General features: G+C 45.0%; 2 protein-coding genes and 1 long non-coding RNA gene across 5 annotated transcripts in view; 1 reads left to right on the forward strand and 2 right to left on the reverse strand.

Annotated features, from left to right (window-relative positions):
* LOC143477214 (kinase suppressor of Ras 1-like) overlaps positions 1-10,558 on the reverse strand; it is a 29,441-nt gene extending 18,883 nt beyond the window's left edge. Inside the window, exons 1-2 of one of the 2 annotated variants that reach the window (XM_076975732.1) lie at positions 10,090-10,558; positions 1,806-1,946 (exon numbers count right to left, since the gene is read on the reverse strand). In XM_076975732.1, the coding sequence (XP_076831847.1) occupies positions 1,806-1,946; positions 10,090-10,311 (363 nt within the window). In that variant the 5' untranslated portion in view covers positions 10,312-10,558. The remainder of the gene's footprint in view (positions 1-1,805; positions 1,947-10,089) is intronic. The other variant, XM_076975735.1, reaches the window with a different exon arrangement.
* Positions 8,747-10,920, forward strand: LOC143477216 (uncharacterized). Its single transcript, XR_013121521.1, has 3 exons — positions 8,747-9,169; positions 9,278-9,355; positions 10,845-10,920. It is a non-coding gene; the product is annotated as an uncharacterized LOC143477216 (long non-coding RNA).
* Positions 10,921-15,167: 4,247 nt separating this feature from the next.
* On the reverse strand, positions 15,168-26,896 carry wsb1 (WD repeat and SOCS box containing 1). 2 transcript variants are annotated; one of them, XM_076977367.1, is made up of 9 exons: positions 26,505-26,896; positions 25,354-25,522; positions 23,765-24,036; positions 22,187-22,318; positions 21,717-21,817; positions 18,665-18,837; positions 18,448-18,561; positions 17,711-17,818; positions 15,168-16,985 (listed from the first exon to the last, which is right to left on the reverse strand). In XM_076977367.1, exons 1-9 carry the CDS (start codon positions 26,542-26,544, stop codon positions 16,823-16,825), a joined length of 1,272 nt encoding a protein of 423 aa, XP_076833482.1. In that variant the 5' UTR covers positions 26,545-26,896; the 3' UTR covers positions 15,168-16,822. The 2 variants fall into 2 exon arrangements, with proteins under 2 accessions (XP_076833482.1, XP_076833481.1); XM_076977366.1 differs by having other exon boundaries at positions 23,765-24,039.
* Positions 26,897-27,896: the final 1,000 nt, after the last annotated feature.

Raw genomic sequence — 27,896 nt, forward strand, 5'->3', positions numbered from 1 at the left:
CAAACTGCATCACCGAGTTCTGCAATGACGACTTGCACAAAAACCGTACTTGTCTAAACACCACAATTCGGGTGTGAAACTCACCCTGCCCACTTGTGATGGTGAGTAAATTCACCAGAATCATTAGGCTACATTATTACAATTTAGAGCATGAAAAAAATAAGTGTGAGCTGCGAGTTTACTCCAACACACACACACACACACACACACACACACACACACACACACACACACACACACACACACACACACACACACACACACACACACACACACGAGCCTGTCTGCTTTCACAGGGCTTAGATGAATGCACACACAAAGCACATTTCCCTGAACCATCCAATCATACGAATTCCTTTTCAGAGGGCCAGCCTGATCTTGTCTCCCTGGAGGGACATTCCTCTGTACTTCCTGGGAAAACAGCCTCGCACACAGCTTAGGGCTTCAGCCCCGCCGACGCACGTCTTGCTTAGAGTGGCCTGAGAACCAGCGGCTCTCTGTGATGGTATGCCGAGCAAACGGGCCCCAGACGGCCCCCAGACGGGCACCAGACGCACGTGTGCATTCCGGCCCTGTGAATCATGCAGTATGGAGTCCAGGGTATCAACAGCTTCTGCTGAGCTTAAAAAGGGACAGTGACTAGCCGACAAGAGTCGAGACAACAATATATACAATCAAACAAGCAGTCACACACACGCAAGCAAGCAAACGATCCCACATGCAGCACATGAACCGCTAATGTCACACATGACGTCCTCAGCCGGCATCAGAACTGAGGAAAGTTCCTTCCCTCTTTCCAGCTGTCACTCAACCATGCAGGCTCCTCCCACCTGTGCTCCTGCATCTCATCTACCAACGGTAAACAAAGTGATGTGTCACCAAGTCTGAGTGGAATCCTGTTCTGACCAGTTGGGTGATAGCGTGTGTGTGTGTGTGTGTGTGTCTAGCCAGCAGAGGGTGGGGGTATAAATAGGGAGTCTGGAGTGAGTTGGAGAGAGAGGCTAACTCAGCACATTCTGGCATTAAGGGCTGGATCGGCTGTGAGAGCAGCAATATTGCCACACCTCCCTCTCTCCCTCTCTCTCTCTACCATCCACCCCTACCCCTCCCTCTCTCCCTCTCTCTCTCTACCATCCACCCCTACCCCTCCCTCTTTCTCAATTCAATTCAGTGAGCTTTATTGGCATGACCATATCCAGTTACAGTACTGCCAAAGCAGTGTTATAGAACAACATGAATAAATCAATTAAAAATATGAACAATTCTAATAATGATTAACATGAAGATATTAAAAGGTGTGAAAAGACACACACACACACACACACACACACACACACACACACACACACAGACACAGAGCTCACTCTCTCTTTCTCTCTCTCACCCAATCCTTTTTACAGATAGCTTCCCCATGAGGCATTTCGAGAGTTTGAAAGGCACATATCCATGTGAACACACACGAAGAGTTTAGCTTAGAGGCAAGAAAAACTTCATTGCCATCTCATGGTAGAAATAAAAATCTGAATCCTTCTTTATTCCTATTACATTATTTTTTTTACATAAGATTTGATAAACCATTGACATTTATGTCTCAGAATTCCATCTCAACCTACAAACGCTTAGCATCAACCCCTAACATAAGTAAACTTGAATAAAGTTAGCACGTTTCTACATTCACTCAAATAATAAGAAAATGTCTAACAGACAAAACTCTCTCTACATGCAACAACACTAAAGACATACATGCAGGTGCACAGAGAACACATGCTCCCAGACCCAGGTGTTCAATCCCAGCCATACAGTACCTCTATGAGCTCAGGACGGAAGTTGATGGTATAGAGCCAGTCCACTAGGTGTGGGTAGGAGTCAAGGGTCAGAGTTCGCTCACACTCTGGAACCTTCTGCTTGTACTGTAGCTGTGTGCTGATGTACTTCACCAGTTTCACCTGTAGGGGGCAAACACACACAAACCACACAAGAACTTAAGACTGTAAAGCTCATCTTTTTTTTTGAGTTAATAAAAAAATCAATCATATTAAATACAGTTCAGTTCCATTCCTCTTGTTCCCTACAGCTTTAATAACAATATAAATGTAGTTCTTCCAGAAGACAGTCTGGAACCATCCTGCATAAACCACTTCTGTGTCAATTAATCGGATAATCGGCACAATTAATCGAATAATCGGGTATTTTTCCTGATTTTTACTGACTGGTTTAAATCACACCTCCTCATAACAAAAAAAGGCATACCTCTCAATCAGAAAACCTGTCAGAAGAATTGATGAATTCACTCTTAAACATCAGCGTGAACATGAAAATGACTGCAAGCTAAGCAACTGTACTGCCAGTATGGTACCAGCAGCAGCCCTGGAGTGTGGGCTAAAATGACAAACACTCAAACAGTAAGCCAGCAAATCTCTGGGAACGTCAAACGAAAAGTTAGCATTGCTTTGAAATTATGGTCAAATCCATGTGAAGAAAGATGTGCTAGAAGAGGCGTGTGTGTGAATGCAACTGATGTTTCAGTGGGTTTCTGTACCCACTCCTGTGTATGCAAATGAACAGGGTTCGCAGGCTGCTGAGAAGTGAGCCTCTGACATGAGGAAATCCCCCACAGATGACGGCCAAAAGGGGGGCGAAACCTGTTGCTACTAGCAAGGGGGGGGGGGTGCAGAATTCGAGAAAGAGAGAGAAACCGACTCTGTGGTTATTTGTGCAAAAACTGGTTTATGCAAGAAACAGTGTATACTCTACAAACTCTAGTGTACTGTACTCTCTGTGTGTGTGTGTGTGTGTGTGTGTGTGTGTGTGTGACATTAATACAGAGCTCCACTGGCGAAAGGACATGCCTGAACAGTGCAGAGCTGGGACTGCCCAACCCCCTGGGGGCCCACGACCCGACCCAGCTGTCAGAACCACGGCTGTTCAGACCGGGCTATCGCCACACAGCCAAGCAGTGCGGCCCACCGCACTGCTTCCTTAGGTGGGTATCAATGATCAGCTCTCATTACTGCATTATCTTCACGAGGCTTTTACCAGGAGTGCTCAAGCTTTGGAATTGGGCAAATGGTTAGTGGGATGGGTCCAGAATGACACAACAGTACACAAATCAACACGGTGTGAGGGTTGCAAATTAAGAAACATGGGCATTATATTCACTCGTGTTTTTTCCATAATAAACACAAGGCCTAAAGGATTAATTTTCAAAATACATTCAGAATTTCTGTAGGATCTATGATAATGGACACATTAACCATTATTGTCAGACCTTTTCTTGTGGGGCAAATCACAAACGGCCCTGGGCTATACTTTCCTGAAGACAATCGTGTGACAACTCTGTTGTGGCTAGACTCTCTGTTCCACTTATCTTGCGAACTCTCGTACCAGGACACACACTATAAATAACCAACAGTTATTATAGTGGAGGAGTCTGGTCTGTCTTCCCCATGATTGGGGGGGGGGGGATTCTGCTCTGTGGTCATGACAACACAGCGGATGTGACACTGGGGCAGCAGGAAGAACCAGGCCTCCATGACATCACACCACAGACGAACCACAGACTGAACCACAGACATGCCAGGGTTGCCCACCTGCTCTGTGCAGACTCACTCAGCAGTCACCGAGACAACGTGGACAGTCCAGCTGCCGTCTAAATCCATTCGCTCCAATCTGAATAAAGGACCATTTATTTTACATGGACAAACTTCACAAGAGTTCATGAGCAGGTATCTGAAGCACACAAATGATTTCCATCAAATCTCTAACTTCGGGTGATCTGTGCTACAGTGCAGGAGGTCCCCTTAGCCACATCTTCAGAACTACAGTGCCAGTTTGGATCTTCTGAACCGGTAAGCCACAGTTCTCCACGACAGTGGGGTCATGGAGTTCACCGCGGCAGTTCCCTCAGCTCACCTGCTTTGTCTTTTGCACCAGCAAAGCCTGCGCAGAAGAATAGTGCTCAGAGGAGATGAGAGGTGAAGAGAGGAGCACCATTAAAGTTTCAGCAGCTAGGGAGTAGCAGCCGATGTGTGCAGGCAGGTCACGAGTGTGTGTGTGTGTGTGTGCGTGCGTGTCACTCCAACACTCCAGCAGCTCAGTCCCAAACGCCTCCACGCCTGGCAACCTTCTCCATTACACCTCTCCAGGGCCAGCTTAGCCCAAAATCAAGTCCGACAATGGCCTGCGCGTGCTTCTACCTGGTGGTGCGGGTGGAGGGGGCGGGGGGGGTGGAGGTAATACAGCCAGCCCCTCTGGACCTGCAAGAGCAGTGGCCTCAACACAAAAGCAGGCGTCAGATTAATCAGGGCAGAGGTGGAGCGAGGAGGTGGAGGGAGGAGGCGACGATCGGGGGCCACGGAGCGAGTTGCTAATGGTGTCCGTTACCACGGCGCCCTGTCAGAGCGATGGAGGCTACCTGAGCAAGTAGAGCATAGCAGAACGCTGGCATTCACTTCGTGATAATGGCTCCCAGGTGATCAGCTGTGAGGTAATTAGGAGAGAAGAGTGCTCGCGGCATGAGGCATATAACACCCGACCGTTAAAAGGGACACCGGGTTACCAAGTGCAACTTCAACCAGAGCAAGTTCTGTCTGTACCCCACGATCTGCCGGGAGGTTAACGGACGCCCCGGCGAAGAACAAACAAAACACGTGTGCAGATCGGAGCTTCGTGAGATCATCGGACCTGCAGAAAGATTTTAAAGCATGAGAGAACCATCCCAGTTGTAAATGCTGATGAGAGTAACTTTAGACCAGGGCGGCTCATGTTCCCACGTGGTAGAGTAAGGTAGCTGTACACTGTGCTCCAGACTACAAGAGACCCATTTTCATTGTATGAGCCCATGCTAGGATAACATCATGGAAAACTGTGCACACGCGTGTGGTGTTGGTTGAGATGCTGGAACTGGCCTTCTGTCCTGTGAGAAACATAGAGAATGTTTCACATCACGTGACGAAACAGATCAGAAGTTTAGATGGGAAAAGGGAAGGTTCCAGAATACTTTGTAATTTTCAGAAAATTATGTAAAATTGTGTAAAAAGTGTGACACGCACTAATTTTAGCCCTCAAGATTTGTGTGTGGAAAAGAGCTGTGAGAAGCGTAAAGAGGACAACAAAGACAACAGAAATGCTGGTAAAGGAAAGAAAGAGAAACAAGAATTGGGGGGAGAGTGAAAAAGACAGAAACCACATTGGGGATTTCCTGATACTAACAAACAGTTGGTCTAGTGGCCCAATGTGCTGCTTTAGCTGCCGGTCTTCAGAGTCTTGGTTCATTTTTGTTCCATAGAAAGTGTAAAAAGACAAACATCCTTATTTCCAACTACAAGTCTTATATAAATCATGCATCTACATCCACTTTTTACACTGAGAAACATGACAGTGTGTTTCTGGAGTGAGATCCAAACTCAAGTGCATTCAAAGGTTTGCATCTAGAACTGGTTCTGCGTGACGAGCAGCATACAAGAGCAATTATAGCAGTCCCGTCCCTCCAAGACACAGACCCAAACAAACAAGACAAACCCAACCATAAAATGGTTTACACCTACAAGTTAAAGGGTCTTGGCTGGTTAAAATAGATCTGGTAGGTAGGCAGGCACAGGTAAACAGGATCAACAAGTTTAGCAGCTGACTCTGTTTCACAGGTGCGCAATGCATGTCAAGGTCAATGTGTTCATTTCTCAGGTAAGATGGGCAGAAGAACAAGAACGTATTAGTTCTTCAGCTCATAGAGCACACACCTAGAATCTGGAATCTGTTGATCATTTCTGAAACATTTTCTTTAAAGGAATACTCCTCTAAACTATCCATTTACCACAAAGATAAACTGACATTTAACAATGGAAATCGAATTAAAATCAAAGTTTTAGTTCGTTCAAACGTTTACACACCCTCAGTGTCGTATATCCTCACTGTAGCTTCTGGCACAAGTAGATTTATGTGGTAGCCGTGTACGCATCTGTGTACACGATTGGTGTCAACGGTCAAGCAACCCACTGCTCTTGACAAAAAGCCTTCAGATCCTGCAAGTTCTATACACACCTAGTAGCGCTACACTTATGACCATCCACACCACCACTGCTCAGCGACGCAAGGTTGAACCTTCTCCTCCTGCAACAGTTTGTCGTCCTGCCAGAACGTCTAAGTGCCCCCCACGTACAGCCCCCCCCCCCCCCCCCCCCCCCCCCCCCGAGATGATGCGCACGCATCTGGTTCCAGGATTTCTCACAATCCTGACATCATCTTGCCCTCAACCTCGACCAAACTTCCCGTGCCGGCGGACTGCGAAACTGCAGAGATCCACCTTGGCGTTTCACAGCAGGGATGGCCCACTTATCTTCATGCACCATCTTGACTTCCATGCAAACACAGCATTTCTGGTTATGATAATTAAACGCAAAGACTTTCATCTCATCAAGCCAAGTTCCTCTGTCAGAAACCTTTGGGTTTTCTCCAGAAGCCGTTTGGTTTTTTTACGCTCTACCTGCAAAAGCAGCCCGTTCCTGTGCACTACACCTTCTTATTGTACACACTGAAACTGCAAGTCCGCTCTCCTTCAGCAATGCCTGCTTGTGGGTTTTGCTTTGCATCTAACTATTTCCTGGCAGTTGAAATTGTTCTATGTCTACCTGATCTTGGCTTGCGTTCCCCAGAACTTTCCTGCATCAGCAATCTGAATTGTGCTCAAGAGGAATTGAAATTCTTTGGACATTTTGCCCTTATTTGTAGAACTGTTTTTTTTATTTTCTAGCAGATATTATTTCAGAGTTATTTTTGCTTTCTCTATATTCTGAATAAACCTTTAACAAATTTTAACTACAGAGGTCTTTGCTTTGTGTTTTTGAATTCTGATGACGGTCCTCAAAAAGAAACTCTTGCAGATTCTTAAGGACAAAGCAGATCACTATCTTGACCTTCAAGGTGATCTAAATTTACCCGAGTATACAATAACATGCCAAACATGAAAGGGTGTTTAAACTTAAGACACCTTCTATTTTCAGACAAGCACCTTCTGTTTATGAAATACTGATATTTCATGCTAGGTACATGGATTAGTGAAGATTTAAATAGCATTTAGTTATCAGATTATAGTTATAAACATTATGGATTTAAAACATGATCTTGAATTCAGAAATCTGAACGCTAATAAAGCCAAAGCTGAGAACAGAGGATGTAAATGTATGGAACCTCTGCATTGCATGATTTAAGAGATCCTTTAACAGAATACACAACTATAGGTTACGTCAGCAAGTGAACGCCGTCAAAAGCTGATCCTTGGCCATCTCATGAATTCTCATCGTTTGGGCGTCACTAGATAGCTGGGTGTTGACCTATAGGGTGACTTCAAATCTTAGGAGTTTTTTAAAAACAGTTCCATCTGTTGTTCCAAAAGGTTGAGCTCTGCTCGTACTCAACGAAAGAGCTTTAACAGACCCCGTAAAAGCCAGGCATGCCAACTGTTGCCGAGCAATATGCGTGCGAGTGTCATTAATACACCAGTTCACTGATTAGACAGGACGCAGTGTTAAGGTCAGGAGTGTGTGAGATTATCACACAAGCCAGGCTTTTCAAAAGGTATCGGCTGCAAGGCCTGAACTAAAAATAGAGAGATTAGAAATATGACACAGAGCACATCACAGATGGACGTGATGCTCCACTTTCCAATGCCATGCTATCATTCTAGTTACTTTGGTGTGATCACAGCTGCAATGATTCAACAGATATAACACACTGCACTTCAGTTCTGACAAATGTTTCCACATACACCGGCACCAAGGACCCAGAGACAACCTACAACTCTAGATGGATACGTAATTGTTCCTCTATATTAGAGGTAATTGTCTAATTCTAGTTCCTCTGGACATTTAATCATTCTTCTAGATGGACATTTTTTTCCTTTTGATGGATGTGCTGGTTGTTTTGGGAGAACAGTCCTAATCCAGAACCCAGCAGTGGATTGAAATGAAAAAACAGGTGACAATAGTGTATCAGGACCAAAGTACCATTACCTTTCAAACAGTAATGCGACCATGTTTTGTGGTACAGGCTGATGTAAACTGAAAAGAACTGAACACCACATAGCAAAGCCACTTCAGGAAGTAATCATAACCTGAAAGTGAATACACTGGTAGTTGTGCACTTGCACTGTTCAGCGTATTCTCACACTGACAATGTGCAGATGTGCACTAAAAGTACAAACCCAGCTAATCCAGATATTCTGGAGACCACGTTACCAAAACCATTATTAGGATCAAAACTTTCAACACCCACTGCTAACTATATTGCTTGCTATGCCAATGCAAAACTTGACAAACTTGAGACAAACCACATTGTGCCTAGTGACGCCTTCACCATCACTCATCACTCTGGTAATGGGCGTCAATACACACAATTGCAGATGATTACATGATGTCCCACATCCAGCCAATCTGTTGCAGCAAACATGAAAATATAATAAATTTCAGCAGTTGCCGCGATCGCTGAAGGCACGGAATAAAAGAGAAAACGTCCGGGCGTCCCACTGCCTGCGTTTCTCAACTCTTGGGGTCTCTTCGTCTCTCCCAATTGTTTAGACCAGCGACGCGCTGTTATTGGTACGTTCACTGCCGAGACTTTCCCGGTGCTCTTTCGTTATTTACAGCTCTCCCAGCATATTTCCTGAAGTTTGATCACAATTAGTCTTCACTCCGTTCGCATGTAATGTCTAACTCTGAAATGTGCAGGGAGTAGGGCTGATATATATAAGAAACTCGCCAGAAGGACCACACTTGTCACCGTGTCATTTCGTCCGTGAGCGAATTACGTCCATCTCAGGAAAACTGCGTCCGTCACATCCTGCCTGTCCGCGAGTCAACCATGACAAATGGGAATAATTCATAATTGACATGAAGACCATTTACCCATGTTCTTGAAGGTGCCCGTGAGAGAAACCCACTTGAAGAGGGAGTTCTTTGACATCACAGGCCTCAGACAGGAGAGCATCAGAGGAGACGTGTGAACATCTACCATTCCAAGTAAAACACCAGTCAGTGCTTCAACGGCACCTGTAGACCTACGGGTTTGCCATGGTGGACTTTAAACCTTTGTGGCTGCTTAGAGATACGAGACGTGGAAAGGTGCCAGGATGAGCTCCAGCTTCTTCCTGGGTCATCCATACCTTATGAATCACCAGGTATGTGCTGACTCCTCACAACAGAGCCATACTTTTATGATCCGTCATTCTGTCATAACATGATAGTAAATTGTGATCCATTTTCCTTGTGAACTTTTGAAAATACAGATATCACAGAATCATGGACTCCAGGCTTAGTAACAGAAAGAAGATATGTAAACTCTTGGAGCAGGTGTAATCACACAGGTATTGCCTTCAAATACAGCACGTCGAGGACCTGAACCATATGGTCTCTCGTTTCACGTTTGGGGGGAGGGGGTGTCTAGATGGTGTTGCAACATACCCATGTCACTCTAGAACTACAACACAGTCTCACCTGATACCGGCTTCTCTCATTTGAAATGCTATACATTAAACACTGTATCACGGTGGTCTTGTAACAAACTCTGATAGAAACAGAGAAAAGGTATTCCCTGGAATTCAAATAATCAGAACAAAACCATTTATGCCAGTCTCAACTTCTGAACACAGGGTCACAGCTTCACAGGAATAAAGGGCACACTATTCCACGGCTAAAATGCTATTTACATATTTATGGGGAAGTACCCAAATAACCCTTAAAGCATTGGGCAGGTGGATAGACACATTTATCTGACCTCAGAAAGCAGGAAGCAAGATGCATAGCAGAGGGAGCTACTCCCCTACGTTCATTACAACATTAATAGAAAGAGAAAAGCCCACTTGATACAGGCCAACAGGGAAACCCTCACTGGTGAAACTTCACTGGCAATCGTGTCTCATCAATACCATAAAAAATATCTATAATTATACCAATAGATACATGTCTGTCGCTTTCTGGTCTGCAGATGAACAGTAGGCGATGTTCTTTAGTGGATGCGCACACATCACAGCACACAAGCCAGTGTTAACCAGCCAAACCCGTCCATTAACTGGGTCCAACGTGTCCCCCCTGACATTACCTCCAGTGTGCGTATCTCCTGCTGGGTGAGGTCGTTAGATGAGGCGCACCTCGTGCGGAGCCCTTGCAAACTACAGATGGAGATATCGATGATGTTCTGGAGAAGTTCGCACTGGCGGAGCGCCGCCACCGCCGCGATGCCGCTGCCGGTACCGGTACCGGTTGTATCCAACAGCTCATCACGCGCGACCATGTTTCCACCTTTGCCGGACACTGGATCCATTCCTCGGCATTGGCACCGTTTTGAAAGGCTGTCCTCCGACCGCAAACACTAGTGCATGCACATGCTTCAAATCTATAAAGTGATGTGATAAATGTTTCTCCTACATAATTCAATGTTTAGTTTGTGGGGTCAAAAAACCCTACAATTCTTCCAAGTTTAGCGTGGACTGTTTTTGACAGCCAGCTGGACGCGTTGGCGGTTCCGCTTCAAGCGCGTGAACCCCCCTCGCCTTTCCTCAACTGTTTGTAGTTTTTTTCCCCTTCGTCAAACGTTAGTAGCACCAGTAAACGCGGTGCATTGTAGGAAATGAAGTTCTACCTAGTGTTTCGTCGCGCACAGTTTCCTCCAAATTATTAGTGGATTTAGCGTAACGCATAACAGAACGTTGTCTTGTAACCACTATTAGATGTAATTAAACAAGTTCTGTTAACACGCGTTTTACTGAGTCAACGATAACTTATAGTCGTAGCCTTTTGAAACGAATGTTTATACTAAGATGTACCTCATCAACCTCGGTTTGTATGTGTTTACAGGGAATACTGTCTGTCCATTTCTACACATGAAGGAGCATCTTTGCACACTTTCCACTGGCTCAGGACTCCGAGTTGCCGCCTCCCGCTGTGTCAAAAATAAAGGTTCATATTCTACATAGGTGTTATAGGTCCACTATATTATATATACTATATATTATCCACTGTTATAGTGGACCTAGACTAGAATCACTATCATCACCTCGTATAAACTGCTGTAACAAATATAGACTGATGGCACAGAAGTGTCATGTGGTGTTTTGGGTCAGGAGGGCACAGTATACTCTTATCTGAGACAGGATTGCTGTCGCATGCTTACAAGCTTTCTCATGGGAGAATCCTCCTCTTTTAATCAGCTTGCCAAAAGCTGAGCACGAGGGTTCATTCAGTCCATTTAGGACAGTGGGGCCAGGATGTGAGTCGGCACTCTGGAGACTCCTGCCTGTGCACTGACTTGAGAACTTCCAAGTCAGACATTAGCATTGCCGATGAATGCAGTGTGATAAGTGACACAGTGGCATTAATCCTGACTCAGCTGCATCCAACAAGATACTTTTACAGAGTATACACACACACACACACACACACAGCACACACAGCACACACCTCTCCTACCTCAGGCAGCCTGACAGGACTATGAAGGTTCCCTGTGGCAGATGACATACTTAGTCAAAGAGTTAAATAAAGCCACTCCACACCCAGTTTTGTTTGAATTGTGAGCTAAACTCACCTGTGGGTTCGGCTAATAGTGTCCACGTGGCAGGCATGGTAGACAGACGCAGAGATGGACAGTCACATTCTCAAGTGAATGTATCGTGCCTTTATCTACAACAGTTCATTTTACACACTTGATTATTGCATAAATCTACAGAAAATGGTATAAGTTCGCTCACAGTTAGGAATGAGCAGTTTTGCATTTGAGAACTATTGAATGTGTTCACGACTCAAACACCATTCCTACTCAAAAGTTAAGGTGTGGCAGCACTTTGAGTTTAAAGTTCACAGTAAATAAATAATTAAATGAAATTCTTATGCTTCTGCTGAAGGGCAAACAGGCTGTTGTAGAAGCAAGACGACAGCTGGTTGGTTAAAGACGACAGCTGGTTGGTGTGTGAAAGTGGCTCCACCTGCTGGGAAACAAACAACAAGAGGAATCCATGATTACAAGCAGTGTTTCCATATTATCTTGCCAATTCAATGTCAAGAAAATTGTACATTCTGAATCTAATCCCTGTTCTTTTCCACCTGATGGTATAATACAGAACCCGAGGTATGCAGATGTAACACCAGCATAGGAAAAAGCTATGTAGTCTATCGTAAGATGACAGGAAGCGTGAACAATTGTAGGAAAGAACAAGACTTTTCCCTTCTTATCTTATCTGTATGAAAGAATTTAGGGTGTAAATACAATTTGTAAACGTCTGCAGTAAAATGCTACATTTTGCATTTTTAAGTAATTCCAATTTCTTATTATATATTAGTCTAACTTGAGTAGAACAATCACACTTAACACACACACACACACACACACACACACAGGTATGAGCTAGTACTGGGTTGGACCCACTTTTGCCTTCAGAACTGCCTTAATCCTTTGTGGAATAGATTCAAAAAGGTACTGGGAACATTCCAGTATCATGCAGTTGCAGTTGCCGCAGATCTGTCGGCTGCACATCCATGATGTGAATCTTTCGTTCCACCACATCCCAGAGGTGCTCTATTGGATTGAGATCTAGTGACTGTGGAGGCCATTTGAGTGCAGTGAACTCATTGTCATGTTCAAGAAACCAGTCTGAGATGATTCGCAGTTTATGACATGGTGCATTTTCCTGCTGGAAGTAGCCATCAGATTATGGGTACACTGTGGTCATAAAGGGATGGACATGGTCAGCAACAATACTCAGGTAGGCTGTGGTGTTGACACAATGCTCAATTGGTACTAATCGGCCCAAAGTGTGCCAAGAAAATATCCCCCACACCATTGCACCATCACCACCACCAGCCTGAAATGTTGATACAATGCAGGATGGATGCATGCTTTCGTGTTGTCGACGCCAAATTCTGACTCTACCATCCGAATGTCGCAGTACAAATTGAAACTCATCAGACCAGGCAACGTTTTTCCCACCTACTATTGTCCAATTTTGGTGAGCCTGTGTGAATTGTAGCCTCAGTTTCCTGTTCTTCCTGAACCATCTGCCTCAAGGTTCGGCGTGTTGTGCGTTCAGAAATGCTCTTCTGCATGCCTCGGTTGTAAAGACCGATCAGTTACTGTTGCTGTTCTGTCAGCTCGAACATGTCTGGCCATTCTCCTCTGACATCAACAAGACATTTGTCCCCACAGAACTGCCACCCACTGAATATTTTCTTTTTCAGAGAAAGTGTATATGTACACTTTGCTTGCACAGCTGATGAAGGACCTCAATCCAAAATGTAATTTCTCTGGAGATCCTGTATACTTTACTACAATTTTTATATCTTTACATAGAGATCAACCAGCAGTGATTCAAATTTCACATTTCCATGCTGTGTTCCAACTTAACCACATCTATTTTTCTGTTTCAGATGGAATGTTGGATGTTTCTGGAATGTTCTGGAATGTTCCTTTCGGTTCCACCACTGTGACCTCTCCCTTTAAATCATTTGCATTTTACATAATTACTTATCAGCTGATCACAGGCCGTCCAAAGTACTTAATGGCTTTAATAATTAACGTAATGCTAAATGTATTTCATCCTTAAAAGTGCAAATCAAATGCATTTAATTAATTAATTAATTAAGTTGCTGCATTGACAAAAATGTAGAATTCTGAGGAAAAGTCAGACCAAATGAGAAAATTATTTTACTGATATCAAAATAATCAAAATTTGATGATCTATGACACCCGTTCTTGGATCGTGCCTATGACCAAATCACAGCTGTGATGTTATTCACGATAAAAAAACTCCCTCTTGTGCTCTATTGCTTAAATATATATATATATATATATATATAAAGATAGAGAGAGAGAGGCTTATAGATCAACCAGCAGTGATTCAAATTTCATATTTCCATGCTGTGTTTCAACTTAACCACATCTATTTTTTCCGTTTCAGATGGAATGTTGGATGTTTCTGGAATGTTCCTTTCGGTTCCACCACTGTGACCTCTCCCTTGTGTTTTACATAATTACTTATCAGCTGATCACAGGCCATCCAAATTACATAATGGCTTTGATAATTTACGTAATGTTAAATACATTTTACCATTAAAAGTACAAATAAAATGCATTTAATTAATTTATTTATTAATGAAGTTAAAAGTCAGACCAAATGAGAAAATTTGATTATTTTGATATCAGTAAAATAAAGTTGACTCTAAAATATTAGCTACATGTGTATTTTATTTTTTCAGATCTAAAACCAGCGAAGGAATTAATCTTAGATTCTTGGTAGGTGTGTCAATATTTCACATAAAACCACATTAGGAGCATTTCTTCATTCAAAATACACTGACATATTGTGTGTACATGCTTATATATTTGAACTGTGCAAATATATCTTGGAAAGCAACGCACAACAGCTCAAAACACAGAGCAGCCTCTGCCATAGTTTCAAAAATGATTCTCATGTTAGCAGAAGTGGACTGATAAGTGAGGTTATGCGACCTGAAGGTCCCAACGTAGTGCAACGTCTGGGACTTAACATTAGCTCCGATACTGGAGAGGTTAACTCCCCACACACACACACACCATAAGAGTCATACACAACCCCCACATGCTGTGATATTTCATGTCTAAACGAATTAACTCATTAGAAGTCATAGTTGCAAGGGCTTTTGTACCGAGGGTCTACTAGACCTTGCACGAGTATGTCTGCTAACAATTTTAGGCCTCCTAGAGAAAAGTGGCATATGGAAAAAATGCTTCACCTTTGCATCAAGGATTTAAAGATGCAGGCGTTGTGGGCCGTGTTGGCTAACTGCACCTACTGTTGAAGGCTCTGCCCTGCATCATTAATAGTTCATTAGCCATTAAAAATCCAAATTCATGAAGCATTGTGCGTGTTTGAGCGAGTTTCCACTCTGGAAGCGCAAGAGCACAGCTCCTCTGTACTTAAAGCTCTGACCCTCCCAACAGCTGGAGTTTCTAATAGGAAACTAGCCTCGGACTCGAGATGTTGCCCTCTTCCACCGTGTGCCAGTGGAGCTCAAGGCTGCTGGATAGGCAGGCAGGCAGGCGCACACACACACACACACACACACACACACACACACACCCCTCCATCTGTAGCTCTCCCTCCACAAGTGCATTTGATGGCATGCCTTCTACAACACCAGACACAAAAGCACCTTTTGAAATATGCCTTTATTTTAAACTTTACAAATGCAAAAACATACAAAACAGAAAAAAGTACATTCGTCTGACTACTTCAGTTGCTACTATAGTGTTCAGCATAAATAGAAATAAAATGTTCTATTTCAAAAGGAGGAAAACGGATAAAAAGGAACACTGTTGGAGAGGACCACACTCCCTCATGCTAGAGCATCCAAGCTCTGGCCTTCTTGCAGATCACTCCAGAGTTTCAGCACATCTCTCCAAGATATAGAGGAAAAACTTGCTTTAAGACAGAAGGCCTTTTTTTTTTAGCATTCTTTTACAAGCACTAAAAAAAACAGCCATACATAAGCATACATTTTCAAGTTTTAGCCAGAAGTCGATGAGGGGGGGGAAACAAAAAACAAAGAACAATACCAAGTGCCAACTGTATGATAAAGAGCCCGAGGGAATCTTTGGGAACAGCTTCAACGGTTATAACAAATGCAATTTATTGCTAAGATCCTTTAAATGCACAGAGACAAACCCGTTCTCATTCTATAAAATGCAGCCATTCACCAGACATCGAACTCCTGCTTCCAGCAGCTAGATGGAATTGTCCAGCAGGCCGAGATACCCACACCACCCGTATCTTTGCCCCACCCTCCACCCCATTACCAACTGTACAGCTGTTGCTCCCACTGCACCACCTGCCTACACACACACACACACACACACACACAACACTGAAGATAGTTGGCGATCTTTATGAGAGCCTCAGGCTGCCGGGAGAAGGAATATTGGTGCTTCAGCTGGTTAACTGCACCCAACCCCCATGCAATCAGCTCTGGACCCAATCACAGTCTATTCTGAACAGAGACATCCGTCATTCAGATACAGAGGTTCACAGTATGAGAGAATTCACACACACCGGCATCATACAGTCTTAGAATAAAGCATCCCCACACTTATAAAACACACAAATTTCTGTACATGTAGAAATATACAATTTAAGGAGGAAAATCCCGTGAGTTATTCTGCTTTTACCTTGGGACGGTAGAGACGAGGATTGTGCCGTTACCAAGGCAACGGTTTGGGAGGTGGATTTCAAGCATACAGTACTGGGGGTTTTATCAAGAGGCACGAAAGGGGGAGGAGCTACCTGCATCCTTGATCAACTGAATGCTCATCCATCACACCCCCCACACTCCCACCCCTTCCAACTCTATTGCGCTCAGAGCGACGCCACAGCACTATTACTGCGCAGGCCGACAGCACAACTTCAGCCCAGCTAGGACCAACACCTTCACACCTTCCGCCACAAAGAGTAGACTCAAACGATCTTTCTATTCTCAACACATTGCATCGTACGACTCTGTACATGAGGTTACATTTGGAGGAGAGAAAAAAAAAAAAAAACCTCATAAGGCTATTTAAGGCCACTGCCAGTTGTAGGTGAGTGCAGATATAACTTTAAAAGGAAGAACGAACAACTTAAACAAAAAAAACAAAAAGCAGTACAAGTGCAATGCAATACTTCAAAATAAACACGAAACAGTAACCTCGTGAAGTAGAGCATGAGGTTTGAGAACAAGAAAATTAAGGACTTTTTTTCCCTCAGTCTTTTTGGGGGGAGTTTTTTTTCTTTTCTTACGAAGGACGTGTGGTTGGTTGGAGCGTGCGGGAGCTAGAGGCTGCGGTAGGCCAGGTAGTCCTGCATGCAGTGGGGGATGGGGAGAGTGTACACCTGCTGCGTGGGCAGAACCCGCCGTAGCGCCATGCGACACAGGTGCTGCAGACTGGCGGTGGAGCGCGGACACGCCCAGAAGTGCACGCTGCCGTCACGCGAACTGAGAGAGGGGGAGAGAGCCCTCGTTATAAGCCGGAAAAATTGTTGCATGACACATCTTTAACGATTCACGGAAATTAAGCCTAGTCTAGGACCGCTCTGCAGGATGAACAGTAAATTAACAACTGGAAACTCCTGTTCGTTTGGATTTATACTTAAAAAAAAAAAAAAAAAAAAAAAAAAAAAAAGTCCCTTTGGTGCATGTAACAAATCCTTCCACCAGCAGCTCTGCCCCAGCGAACGGAGTTTTGCTTTTGCAGATGGCAAATACACCACAAATCGGTTCTGCAGAGCTCACTCTGCATGTGAACTGAACTTTGTATGGCAGATCGGTGGTGCGTTAGGGTGCACGCTGCTCTTTCTGCTGCATGTGTAGCCCAGGCAGCCTGCACGAACACGCTGCCAGAACAGGGATCTAGTGTGCTGAACACAGACCACACGACCCGTTTAGACAGGACGGTTAGCATTTCTCCATCACGCAGGTCTGGCTGCAGGGCCGTGCATTCAACAAACTAAACGGCCAATCTGGTCTATCTTGCATACACACATTCATTTGTTTAATTAATAGATAAAAAATAAACTGTACCTTTTACTATCATAACAGGTATATGAGGCTTATTTGTTTTACTAATGTAAACCATGATTAAAAGCATATTTAAAATGCGATAAAATAAGTAAATACTTCACTTCTAAAAGACAAAAATAAAACACCCAGCTCGAACTCACCCAGCAGCCAACACACTCCCGTCTGTGGAGAAGGCACAGCAGAGGCCATTGGTGAGGGTGCTGATGGCTTGGGGACTCTTCTCATCTATCCTCCAGAACCGCACCAACCTGAATAAAAGGGGCCCAACAAACCAACATGAGGAGAACGTTAGAGGAGCCACCACCCCGCGCAAGCGTCGGCTACGGCCGCTCGGCTAGGACTGGCTGTTGCTCATGGGAGAGCTGTATTGCAGTCAGTGAGTGAGAAAGACCACGCAGCCATTTCGCACTCAGATTCCAACAAGAGGAACAGCTAAAGCATGCTGGGTGCTCACTCTTTCACATTACTGGGCCCTGCTGTTTTAAAGCAGGTTTCTACGCATTATCTGCATGCCGTTTGCTTAAACTTTGTGTCAAGTGAGGCCACTCCGAGATCGCAGTTTGCGGTGCTGCGGTTGTCTCTACGCATTTTTTTTTAGGAGTGAAAGAACACTGGTTCCTTCAGCCAAAGCAGAGTCACACCCAGTGCCTCAGCAAAGCCCTAATCCTCCCCTCAACAGCCAGCCAATCAGAAGAGGGAGGCGGAGCCGGCCTGGACAGAATCTGGACTCCTCTTGTGGATTGTGTGAGAAGTGTGTGATCTCTCCCAGGCAGCGAGGCCCGGCGAAGAGAAGACGCTCCAGCACAACCCTTCCCTTCCTGCGCACTCGGCTAACGCTTCACGACACGCCCCCAATCATACAGACACGCCCCCTTACCTGTCGTCGGTGACGCTGGCGACGTGTCGGCCATCGTGACAGAAGGCCACGGAGCGGACCCAGCGGTCGTTCGCCCCTCCGGCGAATATGGGCGAAGGAGGAGGGAAGAGGTGCCTGTGTATGGAAGACGGAGAAGGGTCATAACCATGCTAAACAGGGCGAGGCTGAGAAAAAAAAGGGGGCTGGACCGAAGTTGGTGGCAGGGCAGAAGTCGTACCCCATCTCCAGCAGGACGACACCGATGTGCGGGTCCCACACTATGATGCGGGTGTCGTAGGAAGCCGTGGCCAGCAGGGCTCCATCGGGCGAGAACTCGCACGACACCACGTCATTGTGGTGGCCTTCCAGCTTACGAATGAGTGTGTACTTGTCCATATTCCACAGGAAGACCTGTAAAGAGGTAAAGGGCGGTTATAGACCAGCACCCAAGCTCCAGCCAAACACATACAGAACCCAGCCAAACCCAGGTTACGGGCAACGTTAGATGCAATTAATGTCAAATTATATTGAGATCACTTTATGCTCAGTGTCATTTTTTAATCATTATGCACTATAGCCAACAAGGAAAAACTTGGCACATGCCATTCAAACAAGTAAGGCACTGCTAAAGTGACTGGACAAAATTCACTGTTTACACATCTCACTGCTAAATATTTATGTAGAGAATAAATTAACAACTTCTAGAATATCAGATTATTTCTAGCTTTTTACTTTCATCTTACACACAAAAACTACAAATATTTCAAGGGTAGGTATACAAATGTAATTAAAAATGCGCTAATAAATTAAGGATGACTACAGCATATGGTAAAAAAACATTAAAATATATATATTTACAAAAATTATAAAATTATATAAATATACAAACAAATATTAACTTAAGGTAACATAATGTTACTCCACTGGTATCCCCCTTTCAGTTTTAGTTCACGTGAGATTACAATAGGCTCGCACCACGCCGGCGGAGGCCTACACGGAGACACAAGATACTGCAAGAGAAGAGAACATGATGGCCAAAAGGTTGATGCCTTTGGCAAACACAGATACACAGCAACACAACTGCACACTTGTTAAAGTCAAAACCTGCAATGTGCTTTAGCTCATTTTTGCTCCAGTGCAATGGGACATTGGTCAGAAACAGACAACGAAAATTTAGCGCAGCTTGCAAATTAACGAATTTTTTTCGTAGAGGAAAACATTCCTTTATAGTCCACAGCTTCAGGGTGGAAAGATTTGGCCGTCGTTTTTGTTCTAGGTCGAATTCTGTCGGGCACTGCAATGCACTCGAGCAAAACCATAAAATTGCATTACAACGACTAGTTTTCCGATCTACAGCTGAGGACCAAGTTAGTGTGGGTGGGAAGCCTACAGCGACAGAAGCATACGGATTTCCGCTCCCTCTCATGATGCAACTTGGGATGAAAGGGCTTCAGTGTCCGAGACCGTGGCCTGCGTTTGGACAGGAGCTGCGGCTGGGCGGAACCTGTGGGCGGAGCTGCAGCTGGGCGGAGCTTTAGCAGCAGGACCCAGGTTGGCAGCAAAGGCATGGCTGGCACTGGGTTCTAGCAACTCCGCATCTGTTCTTTGCACGGCAAAGCCGAGGACGACGGCTAAGAGTCTTGAGTCACTCGTGCGTCAGCCATCGTCTTATTCAAAACTACCGGTCCACCTCTTTACGGGCAGGTCGGACAAACCCCGCCGCCAGTCATGTGAAGGGCTAGAAGAGCCCTTCAGCCATTTCTGTAGCAACGTGGAACACATCTTGCCGCATGTTTCACTGAAGCTAATGCTGCCTTGTCTTTACCACGTCCAACAAAGGCAGACTTTATCCAACCGCAGACAGTCGATCCAGGCACAAAGAGCCCTTTCATACCCCACAGATGCCAACAATACCCTACACCCGCCGCTAACTCCGATGAGCTTCCTCGGAGAGAGAGAGAGGAGAGAGAGAGAGAGACAGAGAGGGAGTGAGGGAGACACACACGCTGGCTACAGTCCACCATGGCCCACAAAGTTGTGGGTGCCATGAGCTTGACCACTAGAGTTGCTTAGTTAAGTCTACATCCTGACTCATACACGTACAGCAAGACACACGAGGGCCTGCTTGAACTGACAGGGAAGAATTAAGAAGGGAGGACAGATGTGCAGGAGGAGGGAACGCTCATGAAATTACAAATGGAAGAATACAGGGGTGGAAGGAAGTGGGGGGGAGGGTTTTCCTCAATCAAGTCTCCTCTTAATACATCTAATGCACTTTAGGAGTATGTGAACAGCGACAGCAGAGGAAGACGGACATGGAGCGGCACCTACGTACAGGAAGCCCCCCCTGCGCGCGGGGGCACGGAGGCCCCACCTTGGATGGGCGGAGGGGGCGGGGCACGGGCTCGGGCACATGAGCGTCCAGCAGGGGGCGCCGATGGCAGCCGTGCCCCTACGTACTCCGTGCCGGCGGCTCTATGCCAGCGCGGCCCTTCCGCTCAACACTCACACACTGAGCTCTGCCTCCACCTGGGACAGGGAAAGCAAACACTTATGGACACACACACAACCGCACAATACAATGACAGCGGTGCGCTGCTTGTGGAAGGGGGCCTAGCCGCCCCTCAGAAGTTACAAGCTGGGTGTGGCCAAGTGTCAGCCCCACCCCCAAATGTACTCACTCAGGTCTTTTTAATTCTTAAACACCCGGGACCGTATTGCTTGGCCGCACCACTTCCACCCGTCCTTTATGGGACAACGACTTTATATTTTCTTTACATTTTCCCTTAGTTATGTCAGTTCATTGCATATGGTCATAGAGCCAGACACCCCCCCCTCCCCCTCAAAGTCTTTAAATTACTCACTCCCACAAGGGCTCGTCAGGCTAGGCATGCTAATACAAAACATTTCATACCAAAACATTGTTTAATCAATTGATTAATTTGTTCGGTTTAGAATTAGCATGTGACTAGCGTACCATGTACTTTGTTCTAGAAATGGAGAGCCCATGGATTATGATAATCTGCTGCTCATGAAGCAGTAGGGATGGCATGTCTGTGTTTTCTAAACACTCCACATGCACAGTCCCGTCTATTAGAAAAAAACAAAACAAAAGCGAAACCAAAAGCATCAACAACAACAAACTCCACCAAGTGTGAAATTAAAGGCGGGGCTGCAAGAGCAGATCATGACACCGAGCATGTGTGCGTGGATAAGAGATTCAGCCGGATCGGTCACGTGGCACACGAGTGCGGTCAGGGCGGAGAGCCCGAGGAACGGCCAGGACGTACCGCTTTGCCGGCGCCCACGGAGCACAGCACAGAAGAGTCGGGCGAGAAGGCACTGCAGTACACCCAGTTCTGATGGCCACGCAGCACCTTCACCATGTTACCTGAGGGCGGCAAACACAGAACGCCATCAACAGGCTGCCATCAGACTTACGTAGCGCAAAGAAAAAAAAAAAAGAAAAAAGTAGGTTTGAGATAGAAACTCAAGCAGTTGGAAGCTACTGGTATCACCACTAGTAATAATAAAATGCAGAAACATTTTAATAGTTAACCAGAAAACATTCCTAATAGAAGAGGTGATATCATGCGACATAACCAGTCTGCATTCCGACAACGGCAGACCCTGGTGGTAAAATCGAGCCTGCAGCACGAGGGAGCACCAAATCTGGAAGGCACTTTAAGGTCTCCCGGGAATGCAGAGAGACAAAAATAATCTTGGAATAAGTCTTCGTCGACATGTATCCCCCCCTCACCATCGTCCTTGAGGTCCCAGACACGCAGGGTCTTGTCTCTGGAGGCGGACACCAGCACGAGGCTGCCGTCGGGCGCAAACGTCAGATCTCGCACGATGTCCGTGTGGTCCATCAGGTTTAGCAGGAGTTTACCTGCACAGGGAGGGACAGGTTGCTTTTAGTGGGAGGTTACACAGAACAAAAAAGATCACACTAATCAATGCCAAGTTTCTTTTAATCCAGCACTGTTTACTGTACAAAGTCTATGTCGATCAATTCCAACTACGTCAGAGAGTGTCTTAAAATCAACACCGTCAGAGAATTGTAGGTAGATTTTTTGAGGCAGAAAAGGGGGGGGGGGGGTGTTAAAGAAGACTTTCTTTAAAATTGACAACTGGTTTTTAAATCGCTTCAAGTAATAAGACTTGCTACAGCATTACAGCTGAATGTTTGCATGGCTTAGCCCTTCAACGTATGGAACAGTTACCTTAAGGCGTAAGGCCATAAAGCTAATTCACATCAAAGCCCTTTAATCAACTTAAGTAACCGTAGGCAAGGTATTCGCTTTCTGACAGACGATATTTCTCCCTTCCAGCAATTTTGTGGCAAATGCCACCGTCAGGAAAGGAGTGCTATCCAATTGCCGAACTGAAGAAGAGGATAAAAACAGAGAGGACTGAGGACTCCTGAGGTGTGTGCAGTGGATATCGAAGGAAGTGTGACTCTGCAAACAGCTAAAGGTGGCAGGATCAGTTACAGCAGACACAACTCAGACAGTGCCAGCCAATAGCAGAGCAGGACAGGACATGCCCCTTATACACCCTCTGCACGGGAAGAATGTGTACAGGGAGGAATGTGTACGAGAGCAGTCTCCTCCTTCTGTAAACATACAAAACTGGTCATACAGCGAACACTGGTTTTCTGGTGTTACTTTTTCCCCTACATCTGACGAGCTTAGGAGTAATTAACGAAAGGAGTCCACGGAGGAGGAGGGAGATAACACTGGGAGGCAAAAAAGGGGTCGAGGTCTTCACAGTAACCCGAGTGTCGGGAACAAGCAGGCTAAAGCATGGCAGCCCTGGTTCGGAGAGGCACTTTGCAGAAGAAGACAAACTGATACGCTATCTGGTCATGCCGAAGGCTGGTGTTTTGATTACCCAGAACGCTGTGTGCAACAGAGCACAAAGGAGGGTAAAGGGCAACAGGGCCTAGTCTCACCAGGAAGGGGGGAGGGGCCGGGACTAAAAATATAGAGGGGGGGGGCATGTTAAAACCGCTGTCAGCATGTTACATAAACCTTGTCCACACTCTCCATGAACAGGAATTACACATATGGGAGTAAGAGTGGAAACGTGGGCAGGATCATAATCTTTCGCAATGAAACACAAAAAGGGCAATAAACTTTATCTAAGAAATAACGCAAAGCACAACGACTGCACAGGAAGGAAACGAAATGCTTCTTCCATTAACGGCTGTTACATCAGAGTGCAGATGTGACAACCAACCAAGAGCCCTGCCAAACCTATAGAGAGAGCATCCAGCAAAAAATATGACCACCGGGGCGGGGTCATAAGGTCGCCGTTGGCCCAGGGCCCTCACCCGTGTAGGCATCCCAGATCTTGATGCGACCGTTGTTGAGGCCGGTGGCGAGGAGGAGCTGGTCCTGGCCGAACTTAAAGCGGTGCCACTCAATGTTCACGCAGCGACTTTGCTTCTCGGGCACAGACGAGCCGAACGCCAGCCCCCACACCACGTCGCCGCAGTCGATGGTGTGCTCCCGGGGTTCGCCGGGCACCGGGGCGCCCTCGCTACCTTGACGAGACAGACGCCGGGGGCCGCCGTTGTTCAGACGGTCCTCCTTCCTCATGGAGCTGCTGGAGGGAGGGGGGGGGGAGAAGCAGAGAGAGGGGGGCGGGGTTTAGCGCTTGGTAAAACAAGCATTTCTTGAACCAAACAAAAATTAGGTCAGAGGTAGTGTGTGCGTAAGAAACGATGCCATTTGTGTTCCATTGTGAAAAGACAGCAGGTATGAGGAGCCTTCAGGCAAACTGCATCAGAATGTGCATGTGTCATGAACCTTATTCAGCACCCCCCCCGACTTAAACAACAAAAAAAATAATAAAAATAAAACACGATGTATTTACGATGCTTCTCTGTCGACAAGCAGCTCCTGCAGCTATGCCAATCTGGATCAAGATTTAGAAAAGTCACGAGGGCTACTGTCAGAAAGAAGGGTGTGGCTGCTGACGCCTGCTATGTTTGACTAGCAGAAAGCCAGCAGCTTCCTGAAGCCTTCTGCCACTGAAATGGGTTAGTATAAAAACATCAAATATGGCCAAATTTGTGTTGTTGTCTATCCTGTTGATAAGATATAAAAATATGTTCTATACCACAGGGACAAACACCATAATCATATCAGTAGAGGTCTGTCCTGTTCCCAATAAAACAGGTTCTGATAACCGAGGTGAATGACAGCAGATATAGATACAGACAAAACATTTCTGCCAACATGACCTTGTGTGTGACAATTTGAGCTCATACACACTGCATTAACAAAGTTTTCAAAGCTTTTGACGAATGCTTTTACTGAATTCAACCCCCAGAGTTTTGATTTATACTGGCATTAGGGTACTTGATGACCATAATTCTGTTGGTTAAATATTTACCACAATTCCTCACTCGTTAGTTTTGATCCTGTTCTTAAACCACAAACGAACACACCCACAGTACCAACAAGTTGGTAGAATAAGTTTGACTACAAAAAAATTCTTCTGCCACCATCTAGATACAATATAACTATACTTTAATTATTTCTTACAAGTGATCACATTCTACTCCAATTATAACCAACTGAAAAAGGCCAACTGAAACTTGACCTAGAGCTCTTTAACCACCAAGATGAAGCCTCGGGACAACGTGGTTACATTTACAAAATGACACTGTGTATTCTGGCAGGCTTGTGAACATCCACACAGAGAAGTGAAATGTTGAGTGATGACCTGTTCAGGCACTCGGCAGGCCAGGTCAACAACCAACACACACCTATATCTCAATTGCTTTTTTGTTCTATTCTAGCTAGAGTTTAATCATGAAACCTTAAAGAAATATTACAAAAAATAAAATAAATTAAAAAGTCATCACTGTTTGAAAAAACAAGTGAAAGAAATGGGATTGTGACATGTACTCACAAGTTGGTCATGCATTTTGCCCACGGCACGAGTCTCACAATGCGATGTCCTTGGGACCAAGCAAAATAGGAACCATCGGGTGCAAAAGCCACAGTCCACGTCTCCCGTCCAGACTTCTGGTCAAAGGGAGCAACTGGAGCTAAGAGTTCTCCAATGAACTTAGCTTTAGCTAGGAGGAAAGACAGATCAGCAGTCAATAAAATGTGAGATTCCTGTGCTTACCAAAGATTAAGAAGATCGGTTATGCCATATAGACCAGATCCTAGTTCAGCATTTCTAAACATTGACACCTGATAAAATAACCCTGATTTATTCTCTCCTCTTTGCTTACACCTTTACCTGTGTATTGCCTGTGAGAAAAACAGGTAAGGTGTTGTGAAACCAAAAACAAAACAGAACCCAAGAAACACAAAAACAGAACCCAATAAAAGGATAAACAGGCATTAAAACTACAGGAACCATTTCTACTAACATACATAAGCTACAACTGAATGAAAGATAAATGCTGGATTACTCTTTATGCCTTATTTTTTCTTTCCACGCAAACTGAGGCCATCAGATCTTGCCACACTATACATTTTCCACATATAATGTTTTTTTCTTTTCCATTTGAAATGTTAGGTAAAATTAACTCAGGAGATGAAGTTAAATTAGTTTTTTTTAATCCATAAATTGAAATATAAATGAAAAATTAGCCAATAGATCAGCATTAATCATTACCCTGGCTGACTGTGTTTGGTAAATAGTGACTCATCTTGCTGCAGTTCCACCCAGGGTCTAGTTAAACTCGGAAGTAGGGGGTGGAGAAGGGGGCAAGTGGTCGAACTCTAAGTCTTGACACCCATTTGAGTGGGGGAAAACCACACATATATAATTTTATATATATATATATATATATATATATATATATATAATTTTGGCCAGTGTAAGACATATATGTTTTAAGGGACTCCGAGGGTACCAGATAGTACAACAAACAAAAAACCTCCCATGTATTTGTCTGTATGATGTGGAAATGAGGGAGGAAATAACAGCAGATATCTACCAGGCCAGGCCAGGCTACCCCTCCCCGCCTACGGCCATAGCCATAAAAAACTAAAGTAGCAAGTAAAAAAAACACACACACAAATAACACAAGCACAAAAACTCACCTATTTCATTTTCGTTGACAAAATCTGGGAAGCTTGCCATCTAAATAGAAACGGGACTCTTTAAACCACGTCTCAAGTTAACGAAATAAACCGAACGAGTGTTCACGAGCGACACGCAGATTCTCCCTCCGCGCGCTCTGTGTGGAATGCGCGAGGACGCACGTAGGCGCTAGCTAGCGTAGCTAATGTAGCCCGCTCACTACAACTACAACTATCTCTAGTGAATAGCCAGCACCTGTAGACAATTAATATAGTGACCTAAGCTTTCCGGCTTTAAAAATGGAACACCACATACAAAAATAAATAAATACAGAAAAATGCAACGAGCGATCGGTTCCGCGGTGTTTCTCAGTCGCCCTATTCACGCCAGTGTGTCGTAATGGCCGCTCGGTGGCTGAGAATTCAACCAGTAGGCGGAGTAACTCCACCTGCGTCATCCACGTTGCCGAGGCGACTACGGCGCCGCCTCCCCTCCGACTCGTGCGTGGTTTTGATTGAGCGTTTGATTTGCCACGCGGTTCGGGATCTGAATGAATGCGTGTATTGTGCGTCCATAAAAATAAAAAAATTAAGATTGCGTAAATTCGTTATTTTTCAGTGTATAAAAGGAAAACGCTACATTTTTGATGCTGTTCAATATCTAAAGTTTAGAAAAAAATTATAATTTGGGGTCAAATCCGACGTGCAGTATGTTATCAAAGCTTATAGACGCATTTCTTAATTGTATGCCTTAATGCACATGCGGCTTAATTGAGGGCCCAATGAAATACAGCAATACTACAGGTTTGGGCTTTGAATGTTACACAACCCGCAGTGTGAACTGCGTTAACAGTACTGTTGTACAGTGCACGCTCCCAAAGTAATTTAACAGTGTTTGTTTCCAGAGACACAGGACGTTTCGGAGAGAGGTGCTACAGCAGCTTTGCAAGCAAAGACCTTTTGAATGTGTAGGCCTATCAGGTTAACCAATTTATATTAGGAAAAGGATATGTTTAAATCAGGGGTGCCCACAGTTTTCAGCTTGCGAGCTACTTATAAGATGACCAAGTCAGAAAGATCTACTGGGGTGGCGGCGAACGTAATTTGTTGAGCGGGGGGGGGGGGGGGGGGGGGGGGGCGAACGTAATTTGTTGAGCGGGGGGGGGGGTGGCGAACGTGGATTGCAGATTGGCTACCGTGAATGTCAATCAAAATACAACCGTCAGTGCAGATGTGCGATTCATCTACTACTATTTTTTTATGTGACGCGATCTACGCACATTCCTTCGCGATCGACCGACACTTCCTTCGCGATCGACGTAATGAGCACCCCTGGTTTAAATGATAGCATTAATTTCATGGATGTTTCTCAATGAATCCAACAAAGTGGTTAGCAAATGATGGTCCCATTTT

The sequence above is a fragment of the Brachyhypopomus gauderio genome, chromosome 16 (assembly GCF_052324685.1).
Source record: "Brachyhypopomus gauderio isolate BG-103 chromosome 16, BGAUD_0.2, whole genome shotgun sequence".
Taxonomy (NCBI): domain Eukaryota; kingdom Metazoa; phylum Chordata; class Actinopteri; order Gymnotiformes; family Hypopomidae; genus Brachyhypopomus; species Brachyhypopomus gauderio.

What these genes read in the sequence shown, in the direction of transcription:
- wsb1 (XM_076977366.1), bottom strand. Translation starts at nt 26,544, where the DNA reads ATGGCAAGCTTCCCAGATTTTGTCAACGAAAATGAAATAG. An exon ending in GATCTGGGATGCCTACACGG is followed by an intron (nt 22,319 to 23,764) that starts GTGAGGGCCCTG and finishes CTCCCTGTGCAG; the next exon opens with GTAAACTCCTGCTAAACCTG. An exon ending in CCGTGGGCGCCGGCAAAGCG is followed by an intron (nt 18,838 to 21,716) that starts GTACGTCCTGGC and finishes ACCTCTTTACAG; the next exon opens with GTCTTCCTGTGGAATATGGA.